Source organism: Solanum dulcamara, chromosome 10, assembly GCF_947179165.1.
Source record: "Solanum dulcamara chromosome 10, daSolDulc1.2, whole genome shotgun sequence".
NCBI classification, from domain to species: Eukaryota; Viridiplantae; Streptophyta; class Magnoliopsida; order Solanales; family Solanaceae; genus Solanum; species Solanum dulcamara.
This window is the reverse complement of record NC_077246.1, coordinates 66,947,439-66,962,927: the sequence shown is the minus strand read 5'-3', so window position 1 is coordinate 66,962,927 and position 15,489 is coordinate 66,947,439. Positions and strand designations below refer to the sequence as shown.

Sequence of the window (15,489 nt, the reverse complement as noted above, 5' to 3'; positions counted from 1 at the left end):
AAACCTCACTTGCGGAATTATATTGGATATGTTATTGTTGTTGTTATTCTAGTGATTGGCATTGTGGTCCTTCCTACATCTATCACTTTAGATACACCAGGCTTCTTAGAGTGTTCAACTTGGCTGCATTGCTCGTTGAGATTCATTATGAGATGTAATATGTTGTTTTGATAAATACAATGTTTGAACATATTAAATCGTGCCCCATCCTTTCATACTACGCACTAACCAGTCTGAAGAATAAACTTCCATATTACAAAGAAAAAGTAGGGTACCGTGGCAGAGTCATTAGAAAAATAACATATTAAAAGGTAAACATATAATTATTAAACAAAAAGTAAAAGACAAAATGAGGAAAAATAATAAAACAACAATACAGTCACACGTCAAATATTCGATCGTTACATAAAATGATAGTTCTCATCATTACAGAATTACAAATTTAATAATACGATACAATAATATTTAAATAACAATCAAAACAACCACGTTACTCACAGTAACAAATACCATAAAATACAATATAAAAAGGTAACAACAATCCAAACAAAATGAATACATTAAAACACCAAGAGAAGACAATGAACATTAAATTTTTTTAACTAACCAAGGTAGAGATGAACTTTAACAGCAAGAAAGAAGACACAAACAAGAGCAAAATAGAGCAAAGCATGAATCATAATGGCAGCTCCACTTGTATGAAAATTCCCAAATTCAACACAATGTCTATGTCCTGGAAGTTGAAATAACAATCCTGGAGACAAGAGGATGAAAAGTATAACTGAGACCAAAACAGGACCCCAATCCAACATTGTTATTTTTCCTTAATTAGTTGACAAAAAAAAAAAAAAGATTGTCAATTTATGTAGTTAAAAAAAGAGAGAGAGGAATGAAGATGATGTGAGAAGTGGAAATAGGAGTAGTTGCTTATATATATATATATATATATGTTAAGGTGAAAGAATTTGAGACTTTGAATGGAAGAAAAGAACACCATCACCCTTCACAATGAGAGTGTTAGTACGAGCGAATTTAAGATTTGAATTTTATCAATTTAATTGTTAAATTTTTGTGTGAAGGAATTCAGAATATGAGAGTTAAAATATTTAATTGTGATTATGAATTTGGTTTATACATTTAAAAACTACACGAAAAATATTAAAGTACAAGTTAACATAACTAATGATTTCAAAAAATTTTAACAAAAATCAGAAAAAAAAATTATTTAACTTTCCAAACAGTAACACTTTCACGTAAAATGAGATAAAGAAAGTACTATTCAGTTTATTCTACTTTTGAAATTAATATTTTTTTATAAATTTTTAGTTTATTAGTGTATCTTTAAATTTTATGTCAAAAATATATTGGTTCAATTGAACAGAGTAAATCACCATAATGGTAAAATTAAATGAGAGTTTGAGTTTTATATATCATTGGTGTAAATAAACTTTTCAAATTATCAAATCGTCCAAACATTATGTACATACAAACGCACTTAAAATGTAGATTTAAAATATTGAAAATAAGATATATTATTCAATATTTGAAACACAAATAACATATAGTATTATTAATTTAATATAAAAGGAATTAGGAAATGTGGGGAAGCAAAATGTAGTAGTAACTTGGATACTAGGTAGCCGTCCCATTTCCCCTACATGAACCTTGCTTCTTTCCAACTTTAATGCCACGTTCTAATTTACTACTCTTTAGTATTCTCCGATTTTTTTGGATAATTTTTTAATTTTAACTTTTACGTTTTATGACAATGAAATCTATCAGTAGTTATAGTCACACTATTTCACTAAAAAAAAATTAAAAAAGGGAAATCAATATAAATGAAAGGCAAATACTCTTCTTCAAACTCTACATTGCATATTCTTTCTATAAGATGTTGGGAATTCCTATACCTCGTAATTTGTAGATTTTGAAGAAGAGTATAAATAAGACATCACATGACAATGACTAAAGCCACAAGATCTGCGTATCTTTAATTTAAACTACAATAATCTATATGATTAAAATTAGTTTAGGAATTACACTTTGTTTGGATGGTTGTTATATATTGTCTCATAATGTATCGTACTGTAATATTTTAATGAATATAATGTTTGGATAGATTTTATCATTTTATCTCGTTACATAATATAACACATCAACAATTTGAATGATAAACCTATGAGAAAAATAGGATATATGATAGAGCTACTATAGAAATGTACGGTAAAGTTTAAAATATAATTATTAAATAATAAATAAAGATATAATGAGAAGAAAATATTGAGGTAGCGACATGATCACAACGAATCGGCTGTTACACAAAATGAGACTTTTCGTCGTTATCTAACGATGAATTTAAACGATATGATACAATAACATTGAAGTAACAATCAAAACAAACATTGTATTTAAACTAACAATACAATACAGTACAGCACAACAAGTAACAACCATCCAAACAAAGTGTTTAGTCTCATTTTTTTTAGATGCAATTATTGAAATGCTAAATATAAGCCAAAAACTGAGTTCTTTTGCACGAATTTTACATCACAGGTAAAACTGTCTTGTTTCATACCGCTGCAAGATGCTCATTTTTGTACCTTAGATTAACATTCATTTGTGACTGCATCTGGGTGAGTATTTTGGAAATGATTTTGAGCTTAGTGGAATTGAGAATGTTGAGAAGGATGTGTATATAAGAGAGTTAGAATCAGCCAATCGAGAATAAAAACATACAAGACAAGGTGATTATGGCAACCGTGATGAGCAGAATGAGGGAGGCGAGACTGAGATGGTTCGAACATGTGAAAAGAAAATGCATGAATGCCTCAATGAGGAGGTGTAATGATCGACTATAGTTATCAGGAGAAGTAGAGGCAGGCCAAAGAAATCTTGGAGGAGAAGTAATTAAACGACACGCCTACAGCTTATTGAGAACATTACCCTATATTGGAAGATTTGAATGTCAAAAATTAAGACAAAAAGTTAATAGATAGTCAAGCGTTCGTCTAGTTCTTTTATCAATATCTATTGTTTCCTTTGCTTCAGTTAGCATATTATTTGTTGTTGGCTTGTTGCTACATGTTCTTCTGTTATTGTTTTTTTCTTGTAGACTTTTACTCTGAATTTCTTATTAATGGCTATGCTTTCTTCATTGTTTTGTTCTTCTTTAACTTGAATTTGATGCACCTGAACCTAAGATCGTTCAGAAACGGCCTTGAGGATACACTCTATCCTCTCAGGCTCTACTTAGTGAGATTTCACTGAGTATGTTGTTGTTTTTGTTGCTACACATTCTTTTCTTAATTGTTTTCAACATGACTTCTTCACATTCGGATTTGCCCTACATACTTTAATTTTTTATATGCTTACTCAAGCCATGGATCTATCGGAAATAGCATTTCTATCTTCAAAAGGTAGGGAGAAAGTTGTGCAAACACCACTCTCTCCAGTGACCACTTATGAAATTACACAGGTATTTGTTGTCTTATTCTGCAATTGAAAATTTATGCAGGCAGCTAGCAATTTCTCTATTATTTTTCTAGTTGTACTGGATAAGATTATATAATCTCTAATATAAAGTTAAAAATACGGAGTAACAAGAAGCTCAGCAGACTCAAATCTTTCACATTGCAGTAAATCAAAATGCCTATCAGAATACTGAGCTCTCTGCAAATATAGTGCTAGTGTAATTAATTCCATGTTTCAGCAAGAAGCTAATAATGAAAAGAAATTAATAGCAAGCTAGTAATGAAAAGAAAAAAGGAAGTTGCCATGCATTTCAACAGCTTAATCAATCAGTGTAATCTCTGAAGTCTGAAAAGTCAATTGGCATGCATTTCAGTTTCATAATTGACAGTCTTTTCATCTGCAAAAGCTCAATTACCAAAACTACACAACACTAAATCTTGAATAATTGCACAATCATAACGTGATGGTACAGTCGAGAATATTTTAGAACAACATACCCAATGAGATCCCACAATAACATATTTTAGAAGTCTGTTGAAATTCTTAACACAATTTATTTCTAGTAAGTACTGGAAAGGGAAAAAAAAATTGCAGAAGAATGCATGCAACTTCTACAAATACTTACAAAGAAAGTATTATATTATACTGCATTCACATTCATTTCCTAAATATTAGATTATAAATACACAGGCAAATAGCCTTTTTTACCTACATTTCTGCAATTCGCACTATAGGTGCAACCATAAGATAAATATAAGACTTCAAAGTGGAATCTTGCAGACTTATCTGGCATAACTAAATGTTATGATTCATGGGGAATTTGAGACCTTCCCACGGACAAACAATAATCCTGCAGAACATCAAACTAAAATTAGCGATTTGCCAACATTAGAAAATAAAGCATGTGACAACACAAGATCCAAAACCATAGTACATAATAATTATCATCATAACAATACTCAAAGATCTTATTCTAAAGGAATTGAGGCCAAAGAAAGCATTAGTTGCCTGGGACTAGTTATGCTCTACTAAGTCTACTAGCGGCTTAAATCTGATCAATCTTACTGCGTGGAACAGGGAAACCATTGCTAAAACCTGTTTGGATCTTGCTCATAAACAAGATAAACTCTAGACCTATGCTCGGACTCTTTAAAAATGTTTGACAGATGAGTATCGGATACTCCAAAAGTAGTGCATTTTAAAGAATCCGACAACATAGCTCTGGACTCAATGAGTACATGCTTTACATCAAAGGGAGACGGTGGGATAGCATTTCAACACCAGCTCAAGCTTGTTGGATGCTCAGGAAGGTATTGGAGTCCAGAACAATGTTCAAGCAGGTGGGCTGTCATTCTACTGCTAGAATGAGCCTTACAAAGCAAATATATACACAGCTCCTAGCCCCTACCGTAAGAGTTCCATGGAAATGCCTCTTATTTTCTAATCCTGTGAGACCAACAGCCAGATTTACTCTATGGCTGCAAATGCATGGGAGGTTATTAACTGCTGACAGACTACACAAATGGGGAATGGTGCTTGAATCCAGATGCAGCCTCTGTCAAACCTGTGATGAAAATAGAGAACATCTATATGTTACATGTCCTTTCTCTAGAGATATGGTGGATAGATTACTAAACTGGATCCATCAACAGCCTCTCACAGGGAATACTTGAGAGCAATTCATGACAGGAGTCATTCAGAGAGGCAAAGGTTAGTCACAACGGGCTCAGGTTTTTAAAATGATCTACACTGAGTTTTTCATGGCCTATGGATAGAGAGAAATATGAGGATCTTTGAGAAACAATGCAGACACTGGGAACCCATTGCTCGAGATATTGCAAGTATTTGTAGTGTCTACAATACAGAATTAAGTCCATAGCTTCATGTTCTAGTTTGTTAGCTCTTTGTCTTTGTTTGTAAAGTTTTGGTAACTGACTGTATCTAGTTAGTTATGGTACTGTAAAAATACTCTGGTAATTAATAAAAAAAATTAGTTACTGAAAAGAAAAAGGGATTGAGGCCGAAAAAGGGGATTAAGGCATTTCAAAAGAGGCACCAATGTCATCCCTATGACAAAGTTCATTATCATACATTGGCAACAGTGTGTAATACGTATGAGGGATTAATGCGCATCTGCCATAAATCTGAGGAAATGGGATGATGGCAATGTAAATATGAAACAAACCACAGATAACTACTTAATTCTCAAATCACGTTCAAGAAGTTCATTATTTTCTTTTCTTTTGGGTGAGGCCTGAGGGGATGGGGGCTTTAAGGGAACAGAAGAGACTAAAAATACGAAGACCAATTGGTTAATGGGGCAGGGTGACCCATAAATAAGAATCCATAAGTATCCTGTCAAAATAGTATGTTCAACTCGTAGGACTGAGCCGATCAGTTGATATTTGGGCAACAAAAAGGCCTGACACAAAATTGATACCCACTCTATCCAAATTGAATGACAGTCTGAACTCTGAAGTACTAGCAACAAAGCAACTCTCTTCTATATTTTTTTTTTATTTATTTATTTATTTTGGGAGGGGGGGTTAAGGTTGGGAGGGAGGTTAGTACAAGGGCTAAAAATCTAAGCTGCATTGCGAAATCTAATTTCGATTGCTTAATTCTTTACAGTTTTAAATAAAACGTACATATTTAAAAGCTAAACATATCTTACACAACAATCATGGAAATACTTTTTTTTCGGTGCTTGAAAATTTTGTTATAAAAAAGAAGTGACCCCCAAGTAGTAATAGTAACATATAAAAGGTACTCCCTCCATTTCAATTTGTTTGTCATAGTTTGACGGGACACGAAGTTTAAGAAAGTCAGAAGACTTTTGAATCTCGTGGTTTTAAATTAAAGATGTTAGAATATGAATAGGTATATACAATCCTACTTAGAGTAGGAATAGAAATAGGAATATTAATAGGACTAGAAATAGTAAATAGTATCCTTCTTGGTAAAGGATTGTATTGTAGTGTCTATAAATAGGGTCTTTGTGTAATAATGTAGATACACAATCCAATAATATTTCCCCCCTATATTTCTCACATGGTATCAGAGCTTCTACTATCTTGGTAAAGAATTAAAGAGCTTCTGCTGCCGGCGGGCGGCTATTACTCATATATGCCGCCCGTCTGGCCAATGATTATGTTAGCAAAAGTCTGGGTCACCGTATATCTTTTCGGTGACTATTTACTCATATCTAATTTGCGTCGCACCTTGCATCTTTTCAGTAACTATTTTTTCATATTTAATTTGCGTAGTACCATGCATTTTTTGGACTACTTTCTCATATCTATTTGTGTAGCACCGTGCATCATTCCGATGACTACTTTCTCATATTCGATTTGTGTAGCACCGTGCCATCTTTTCAGTGACTACTTTTTCATGTCTGATTTGCGTAGCATCGTGCCATCTTTTCAGTGACTACTTTCTTATTTGTATAGGGTTGTGCCATCATTCCGACCCTACCCATATAATCTCTGTTTTCCAGTAGAGTCGTGCCATCATTCCGACCCTACCCATATCATTCTGACCCTACCCATATAGTTTTATTTCTTAGATTGTGTCCATTTTCAGCCATCAAATCTAATAATCTAGGGCATGAGCATGTTCCGGCCAGTTTTACGATTTTTAAGATCTACTCATCTCTTGATTTTGAGACGTTCCACATATTTTATACCAAATTTCGAGCATTTTTCAGCGGTCATTACATTGTTTCTGAGAGATCTGAGTTTTCCTGCAGTGTTTTCTTTCTGTTTCAGATTTACTTTCGTCAAAAAAAAAAGGCATACTCAGATATTTGGACTAGATTACAGTGATATTCTCTCTCGTGGCTAAAATAGCATATGTCTGCCTTTTTCTATCTATAGTTGTCGTTCTCCATTGGCCTTTTAATCAGTTGGACATTAAGAATGTTTTTCTCCACGGTGATCTCTAGAAAGAAGTCTATATGGAGCAACCACCTGATTTTGTTGCTCAAGGGGAGTCTGGTAGCCTTTGTATGTCGATTGTGTAAGTCACTCTATGGTCCAAAACAGTCTTCTCAACTCAATCTATGGTCTGAAACAGTCTTCTCAAGCTTAGTTTGGGAAGTTCAACATTGCAATTCAGAAATTTATCACTCTGTGTTTTATCGACATATCGCCTCAAATCCAGTGTTTGATGAGAGGACTAAGCAAATTGAGATTGATTAACATTGTCACTTTGTCAGAGAAAAGATACTCTCAGGAGATATTGTTATAAAGTTTGTGAAGTCAAGTGATCCACTTGCAGATATCTTCACCAAGTCCCTCACCGGTCCTCGTATTAATTATATTTGTAACAAGCTAGGTACATATGATTTGTATGCACAAGCTTGAGGGGGACTGTTAGAATATGAATAGGTATATACAATCCTACTTAGAGTAGGAATATTAATAGGAATAGAAATAGTAAATAATATCCTTCTTGGTAAAGGATTGTATTGTAGTATCTATAAATAGGGTCTTTGTGTAATAATGTAGATAAAAAAGGGCAGCCCGGTGCACTAAAGCTCCCGCTATGCGCAGGGTCCGAAAAAGGGCCCGACCACAAGGGTCTATTGTACGCAGCTTTACCTTGCATTTCTGCCAGAGGTTGTTTCCAAGGCTTGAACCCGTGATCTCCTGGTCACATGGCAGCAACTTTACCAGTTACTCCAAGACTCCCCTTCTGTGTAATAATGTAGATACACAATCCAATAATATTTTTCCCCTATATTTCTCACAAAAGATATGTGTGATGTAACAAAATGTCTTTTAATCTTGTGGTCTTAAACATGCCATGTGGGATGTTGGAATTAAAGAGTTGCCAAATTGGGAAAGAGGCATTCTTTTTTAAACAAACTAAAAAGGGAAGTAAGACAAACAAATTGAAAGAGGAGTACTTGGAAAATGAGAAACTCTTAAACCACTAAAGCAGTGACTGAAGGGGACTTGTTCTGTGATAAACAAATGACTTCAAACCTCAGGGCATCCAAAACAGTGTTGCCCTTTAGCTTTATACAATCATAGTATAAACTGATAAGTCTATACGATTTTTTATTTCTTATTTACCAAAAGAAACTAATATAATGTGTTTTATGTGATAATCATTCCTTTTAGACATTAGAGACAAACTATGCATAAGGTGGTAAAAGGTATTGCTTTACCTAGTCATTGAAGACACTCATAAGATCACCCGGTTGAAATTTTTGAAAATTTGCTGGACCAACTTTAGCATTTTCCATGACATTCATGTTAGGCTCCTGCTTAACTTTAGTGTCCTCAAGATAGATTTTTGCAGTATTCAAACTGCACATTGACGAATCAGACTCATCTACTGCAAAACGACTGGGAATGGAGGAACCTTTACCAACCCCAGGATTTCTCATACGTCCCTGATCAAGAACCTGGCTTGAGTTAATAACATATGAAACTGGCGAGCCCAAATGGTTTGGGATAAGGCCTGGCAGTTGTTTAGAAGAACCAAACGCGGAGCTCAAGTTATGAAGCTGAAAACCAACACTATTGTCAGCATTTATCGAGCATGACTGAGAGAGAGAACCTTCACTGGAGAGCCTGTTTAAGCCACATTCTGGTTTGAGTTCCCTGTCTAACACTTGAACCACACCTGATGAATTGTTTGATTTTGGCGAGCGAACTCCATAATCAATCGCCGAAGATTTACTCAGACTGCCAGCGCGGCTGATGGAAGCAGGACAATCTCCCACTTGGAAATTACCTGGCAACTGAGAGGGCAATACAACGCAAGAAGGTTGCACATTAATTGAATGGTTGACCTCAGGAGGTCCAGATTGTCTATGTTGCAGTTCCAGCTGCTGCTTCTTTTGCCATTGTTGCTGATGTTGCATCATTGCCATTAACATGTTGCTGTTCGGAGCAGCTAGCCCGTTGGGATTGCTGCTAGGGACCATACATATATTTTTTACTCGCTGAGCTCCGAATCCTGAATGAACATCTTCAGCAGACAAGATAGCTTGAGAAAGATGTTTATAATTAGAAATGTTGGGAGGGCATTTCAACAGAGGCTGACCATAAGCCACAACTTGGTCAACAGGTATGCACTTTGCTTGCTGCAGGGAAGCTTGTAGGAGATTCTGTTGCTCCACTGCTGGTAAAACCAAGTTACTTGTTGATCTACCTAAAAACTCGGCATGAAGAGCTGTCAAAGTTTCAGGAGGAATTTGGCCAGAGGCTGCCAGTGCTTGAATGTCCAATCTCCCTAGTGAACCAAGTTCTGAATTCTGTTCTATATGCCCACAGAAGGTACTGGGGAGGCCACCATGTTGCTGAACTACTCCACTTAACCTCTTCAAGTATAGCCTAAATTTCTGCATATTAGTCAACAGAAATAGTTTAAAACATTCTACTGTTAAAACTAGAATTTAATGACCAGAAAGCCAAAAACAGCATGCATCCTAACACAGATTATTGATGGATCACATAGCACCATGACATGCCCATAAGGACTTGAATGGACTATGGCACAAACAAGGTTTATGGGTGACTAAAACAAACACTACATGGGGACACAGTATTTAATATTTAGGTTTATGGGTGATAAACACAAAATCTACATGATGTGGATTCGTCTTGGTGAATTAGGAAGATATGGGCCTTTTAGTTCCAAGTATCTAGCATCTTTACCTGATTTTCCTGAAAAGGCAACCAGAACACTAGCATTAGGTAGAAAAAAAGGGTACATTGACAACCTTAAACATGCATAGAGATTCGAACCTGCAGATGGCTTGCCACATTTTCTCTTGTCAAACCAGGAACATTCATCAGTTCAAGGATTCTCTTAGGTACAGCCTCTGCAAAGGAAGAGAGGAAGCAAATTAATACATAAAAAAACAAGATCTGAACTAACTGAAAAAGTCAAAAACCGAAGTTCATACTATCAATGCCAAGTTGGTTGACTGCACTAACAAATTGCTGATGAAGCTCCACTGACCAGACTACGCGTGGCTTTTTTGTAGTACTTGGGTCATCATTTTCCATTTCAGTGTCATCTTCTTCTTTGGCTTCTCTTTTCTTTTTCTGTGGTTTTAGTACTCCATCTGAGCCTTCAATTACAGAAGAAGCACATTCAGCATCATCACTTCCTCGCTTGTAACGATCATTATCATCCAAGCTACCAGAACATTCAGGCTCTTTACTGGAGTTATATCTTTTCCTAACAACATGCTGCCAGATATTCTTTAGCTCCTCGTCCCGTATAGGCTTGATCAAATAATCACAAGCCCCATGTTGAACTCCCCTCATGACGAGGTTGGTTCTTCCATCACCTGACATCACTGTAGACAACAAAATATTTAGTTTACAGATGAGGGAGGCATCGTGTTGCCACAGCAGAAGAGGCATCACTTACTTATTACTGGAAGGTCCATTTCCAACCCAACAAGCTCAAGAAGTTTAAAGCCATCCATATCAGGCATATGAACATCACTCAGTACAATATCAAAAGTCCCCCTCCTTTCACGTAATAGGTTTAATGCCACCATAGCTTGCGTACAAGTAGTAACTGCAAGCAATTCAAATAGTCAATGTATTAAACAAAAGGTGCAAAATTACATTTGATTTATATAACCAACAGATATGCATGAAAACAAACATTAAGCTAATATAACACTCGACCAACACAGTGTAAAGACCCGACCCCTCGTTTTGACTATTTTTGTTTCAATTCATGTTTTGAGCATCTACATGTGTTGACATAGTAATTTGTAACTTGTAGGTATGGTTTGGGTTGCGATCGCAAGGTCTGGACCACAATCACGGAAGAGGGTCACCTAGCGAGGGATCGTGTTCGCAAAGAATTAGGCCGTGACCGCGAAGGGGCTTGACCAGGCCTAGCTTTTATTATCAGGTAAAGGAGGATATGTTGACTCATGAGATTTTATTATCATCCACTAAACCTTTACCTTATCCAAAAAAAAAACATAAAGCTAGCATATCTGAGTTGGAGATATAAAGTTACAGAGAAAGTAGGCTTAAAGGAACATAATGTTAAAATCCAAGAAAAACAACTCTCAGTGTCTCAGGAGGTTGTCATAGGGGCTTATGCAAGAAAACTGGAAGCCATTGTTCTAGATAGTTTTCTATTATGACCAACCACGAGATAACTTTAGAGAAGGTTGTTACAAAGGCTTATGCAAAGCTCATTCTTGGTGAGAAATTAGGAGCTAGTTTGAAGTCCACAACAAACGGAGGGCCTCTCAAAGATGTTGGTATGGTTTCCAAGACCCTAACCCTATATATACTAAGGAATTCATGAATATCATGTATGGCAAGAATGGAGCTGACTTTGATTAGGGGTGTGCAAAAATCAAATCGAAAAAAATATTATTGGGTTATTGCTATTGGGTTATTGGTTAATGGGTTTTTAATGGTTTTACAATAAAAAATTATCGGGTTATTGGTTCGATATTGGTTTTTAATATTGGGCTATTGGGTAAACCGATAACCCATTAAGACAATAGTAATTTACTACTTTAACCCTAAATAAATATTAAATATTAATATCAATACCATATTGGTTACTACCTTTTTCCTTTAGCCTTCAATTCACATAATTATCCTAGTTCTTTTATTTGTGTTGCACTTGTAGAGTTCTTTTCATGTTAGTCACTATTGTTTTTATTTTATGAGCATTCCGTAAAGTTATATTATTGTCTTGTCTCGCCAAACTGTTGGAGAAGTCATATAATTATTTTGTGAGCATTTTCTTATTGGTTAAACCGAAAATCGAACTGTTAAGGATCAAAACTGATAAAAAAATATTTTATTGACCGATGCACACCCCTAACTTTGATGCTGCAATTCATGGAGATGTTGATATAAACATGATTCTTGGAAGTCATTAATTTGTCACTCCACAAGATTTTGTTTCAAATGTTGCTGCTAATTCATGATGCAATTCCATTTTTCCAGTCTGATCCTAAGGATCTAGCCCAACCGATGCGAGTGGTTCTAGATTGTGTGGCTCAAAGGCTTAACCTTCCCTTTTATGAGGTGCCAGTGCCAACTTGTTGGAAATTCTTTGGTGATCCAAGGGATGCTTGAAAATTGTCAATTTATGGCAAGGAAAGCTTTGGAACAGGTTCTAACCACATTCTTGAAAACGATGGTATATAAGTTGTTTTAGCTTGGCTTTACATAATTACCTATCAGAACAAGGACAAAGATCAGGGAAGATGTTATTCATATAATGTGAGATTTCTTATGCTGATGAGGAAAATGAAGGCGTACAAAATTTACAGTTTCTCTAGTATCTTTGTCAGATAAATTTTATCATGGTGTATCAAACTCTTTTGCTCAAGTGAACAACAGAAGTGTTGTGGCTGGTACAAGTTGTTTGTGTTTTACTCTTCTGCTCCACCTCATCTCCTGTACACTAGTGAACACACTCCAATGTAACTACAATTCCAACTGCAGGTGTATATGCTACTCATTCAAGACAGAAAGTTCTTGGAGCACTAATTACTCATGTGGCCTTTAGGATACTCGATACGTCATAAAGTGACCTCTGCTATGGATCTGATGGTTCTCACAGCCTACAAATATTCACTGGAGCTTGTTCCACCTTTTTTTCATTTAAAGAAAATTGGCATCCTAGATTACTTGGAGGTGTTCAGTGGTGAAAACTTACACAAGGTATAAGAAGTGCTTTTTATTTTTAATACAAGGCCCTTGGGATCTTCTTTTGCAAATGAACTGTTGATTACATTGAGAAAGCATTCATGCTTCCCGGTTCCCACATGGTGAATATTGCTTCAAGGACTTTTTTAATGAGAAACAGGGGATCAGGATTGATTCCGGATTCAAGGACAAACATTGTTACATTCAACAACATTTCACAATTTCCATTTTATCCCGATGGAGTTAGATTCTTCATTTCTACGTTACCAACCTTGAGGATAAGGTTGTTTGATGGAGAGGGGATATGATATGATATGAATTTCAAGCACATGACTACTCACATGAACAGCCATTTAGCACCAAGTGGTTTAGCTCATTTTAGATAAATTACTCATGGCTTAGGTTAGCAGTCCATTTTAGCCTCTTTGATACAGCTAGTTAGGTCTATACATACGAACCTCTTATTCCAATGTTATCATATTTTGAGAAATGAAGTAACCTTAGTTTAGTTTAACTCTTAAGACTTGTGCTTATTATTCCTTCTCTACTGTAACTTTTGTTAAATTTCAGTGAGCTTCAATTTGAGATTGTATCATATTATTATGAGGTGAACAATAATGCAAAAAAATGTTATGCAATGATTGCCTATTTTTCTTTAGAAACTCTTATCCATCTATTGCTAATTCATGTATTCTCATTCCATATTCCATCTCGCTAATAATACATAAATTCTCTCACAAATTATGACAGTATTAGTTTAACACCGCCAAACAAATGATACAATGCAATGCCAAGATCATTTTTTTTTAATCCAACCAACCAAATACTGCATTAAATGTAAAAGAGGATTATTTTTATTCTCCTTATACAACCAACCAAACAACGTATTTACCTATGCAAGTTTATGCAAATTATCTTCATTAATGCAGCCATCAAATGGCAAACCGGCAAACGGAATTCTAGTTTGAGACCAAAGCCTACTTGATTAAGTTAAATATAAAGTAAAGGCCTTTAATTCATGGTTAAATAAAAAAAATTAAAAAATTGAAATGAAGTGGTTGAAGAAAACACACCTGAATAATTACATCTCCGTAGCATTTGCTCAATAATTCGGAGGCAAACGACGTCGTCATCAACCACAAGGACTCTTAACCCTACTGGAAAATGATCAGTGACTACTGTAGCTTCGGACTTACACGTTGCACCGTCTTTACTCATACTTACCATTGAAGTCCACAAAAATGAACAAAACTCACACCTTCACACAGAGTAGCTTAAATTAAAGAATTTGACACTGGTTTCACTGAACTGCAGCTGCTTCCATTTACAGGTGATCCTATGGTAGTGTTTGAATGTCAGATCCAGAGCAGAGCTGAGGGTATACAGTGTACGGAATGTAAAGGAAGGTGAAATTAGGGTTTTGATTATTGATAAACTGAAGAATGGAGGATGAAGAAGAAGAGCACTAGGGGGGTGCGGGGGTTTGCAGCGGAGGGGGGGGGGGTAAAGAGGAAGGAGGTGTTAAATAATGGGGAAGATAAGTGTGACGCGAGGAGGAGTCGAGAGACACGCACAAGTAAACTTCACAAAACTCTTTAGTCTTTACTTAGTATCCGCACACTTATGTATCCGCACTATTGAATGATAAACGTATCAAAAGAGTAAGTATAAGATATAGTTACAATAAAATGGTTTCATAAAGAATAAAAGATGATTATAGAATAATCAGTAAAGATAAAATGAAAAAAAAATGATAAGATATCAATTTGATTATATCAAATTAATCATCATACAAAATAAGATTTGTCATTGTTATTTAAGGATGAATTAATTTATACAATATGATATAATAAAATTTAAAAATAACTAAAATAAATATTATATTTAAATTAACAATACAATATAGGGGGTAAAAACCATCCAAACAAGGCGTCAAGAATAATGGTATTTGGGTGCCTTGGAACTCATTTGCTTGTACAAAAAAATCGAATCTTAATTAGTCAATTTTTAATTATTAAATTTATTTATTTATAAATTTTAATTGTTAAGTATGTTTTTTAATATGTTACAATCACTTCATGGATCTGAACGATTAATATATGTCTATACAAAAAGATATATAAAGATGACGGTTTATCAATTTCATTTATTTACTACTGTAGTTATCACAACCATTATCAACTATCACCCCTTCCCCTCCCCATTATCAACTAACACCACATACCACCATAATTATCATTGTTGCTGTCCCCATCTCATTTATAATCACCACAGCAAATCATCATTATCATACCAACCACCAACAATCATTAGTGTATATTCTCAATTACTATCATCATTAACTATTACTATT

The 15,489-nt window shown here is 35.0% G+C and overlaps 2 protein-coding genes across 2 annotated transcripts; both read right to left on the bottom strand.

The window, feature by feature from the left end:
* Window positions 1–602: 602 nt before the first annotated feature.
* Window positions 603–812, bottom strand: LOC129871723 (uncharacterized). The gene has a single exon (XM_055946696.1). It carries the CDS (start codon window positions 810–812, stop codon window positions 603–605), a length of 210 nt encoding a protein of 69 aa, XP_055802671.1.
* A 3,160-nt stretch (window positions 813–3,972) lies between these two features.
* LOC129870132 (two-component response regulator ORR21) lies at window positions 3,973–14,757 on the bottom strand. Its single transcript, XM_055944746.1, has 6 exons — window positions 14,210–14,757; window positions 10,867–11,019; window positions 10,394–10,792; window positions 10,233–10,309; window positions 8,645–9,826; window positions 3,973–4,321 (listed from the first exon to the last, which is right to left on the bottom strand). Exons 1-5 carry the CDS (start codon window positions 14,361–14,363, stop codon window positions 8,645–8,647), a joined length of 1,965 nt encoding a protein of 654 aa, XP_055800721.1. The 5' UTR covers window positions 14,364–14,757; the 3' UTR covers window positions 3,973–4,321.
* Window positions 14,758–15,489: the final 732 nt, after the last annotated feature.

Coding starts and splice junctions, on each gene's coding strand:
- LOC129871723 (XM_055946696.1), bottom strand. CDS start 812: ATGTTGGATTGGGGTCCTGTTTTGGTCTCAGTTATACTTTTCATCCTC.
- LOC129870132 (XM_055944746.1), bottom strand. CDS start 14,363: ATGGTAAGTATGAGTAAAGACGGTGCAACGTGTAAGTCCGAAGCTACA. Junction 10,793..10,866: donor AATGGACCTTCCAGTAATAA/GTAAGTGATGCC, acceptor TGTTGTCTACAG/TGATGTCAGGTGATGGAAGA. Junction 9,827..10,232: donor ATGTGGCAAGCCATCTGCAG/GTTCGAATCTCT, acceptor ACTAATATGCAG/AAATTTAGGCTATACTTGAA.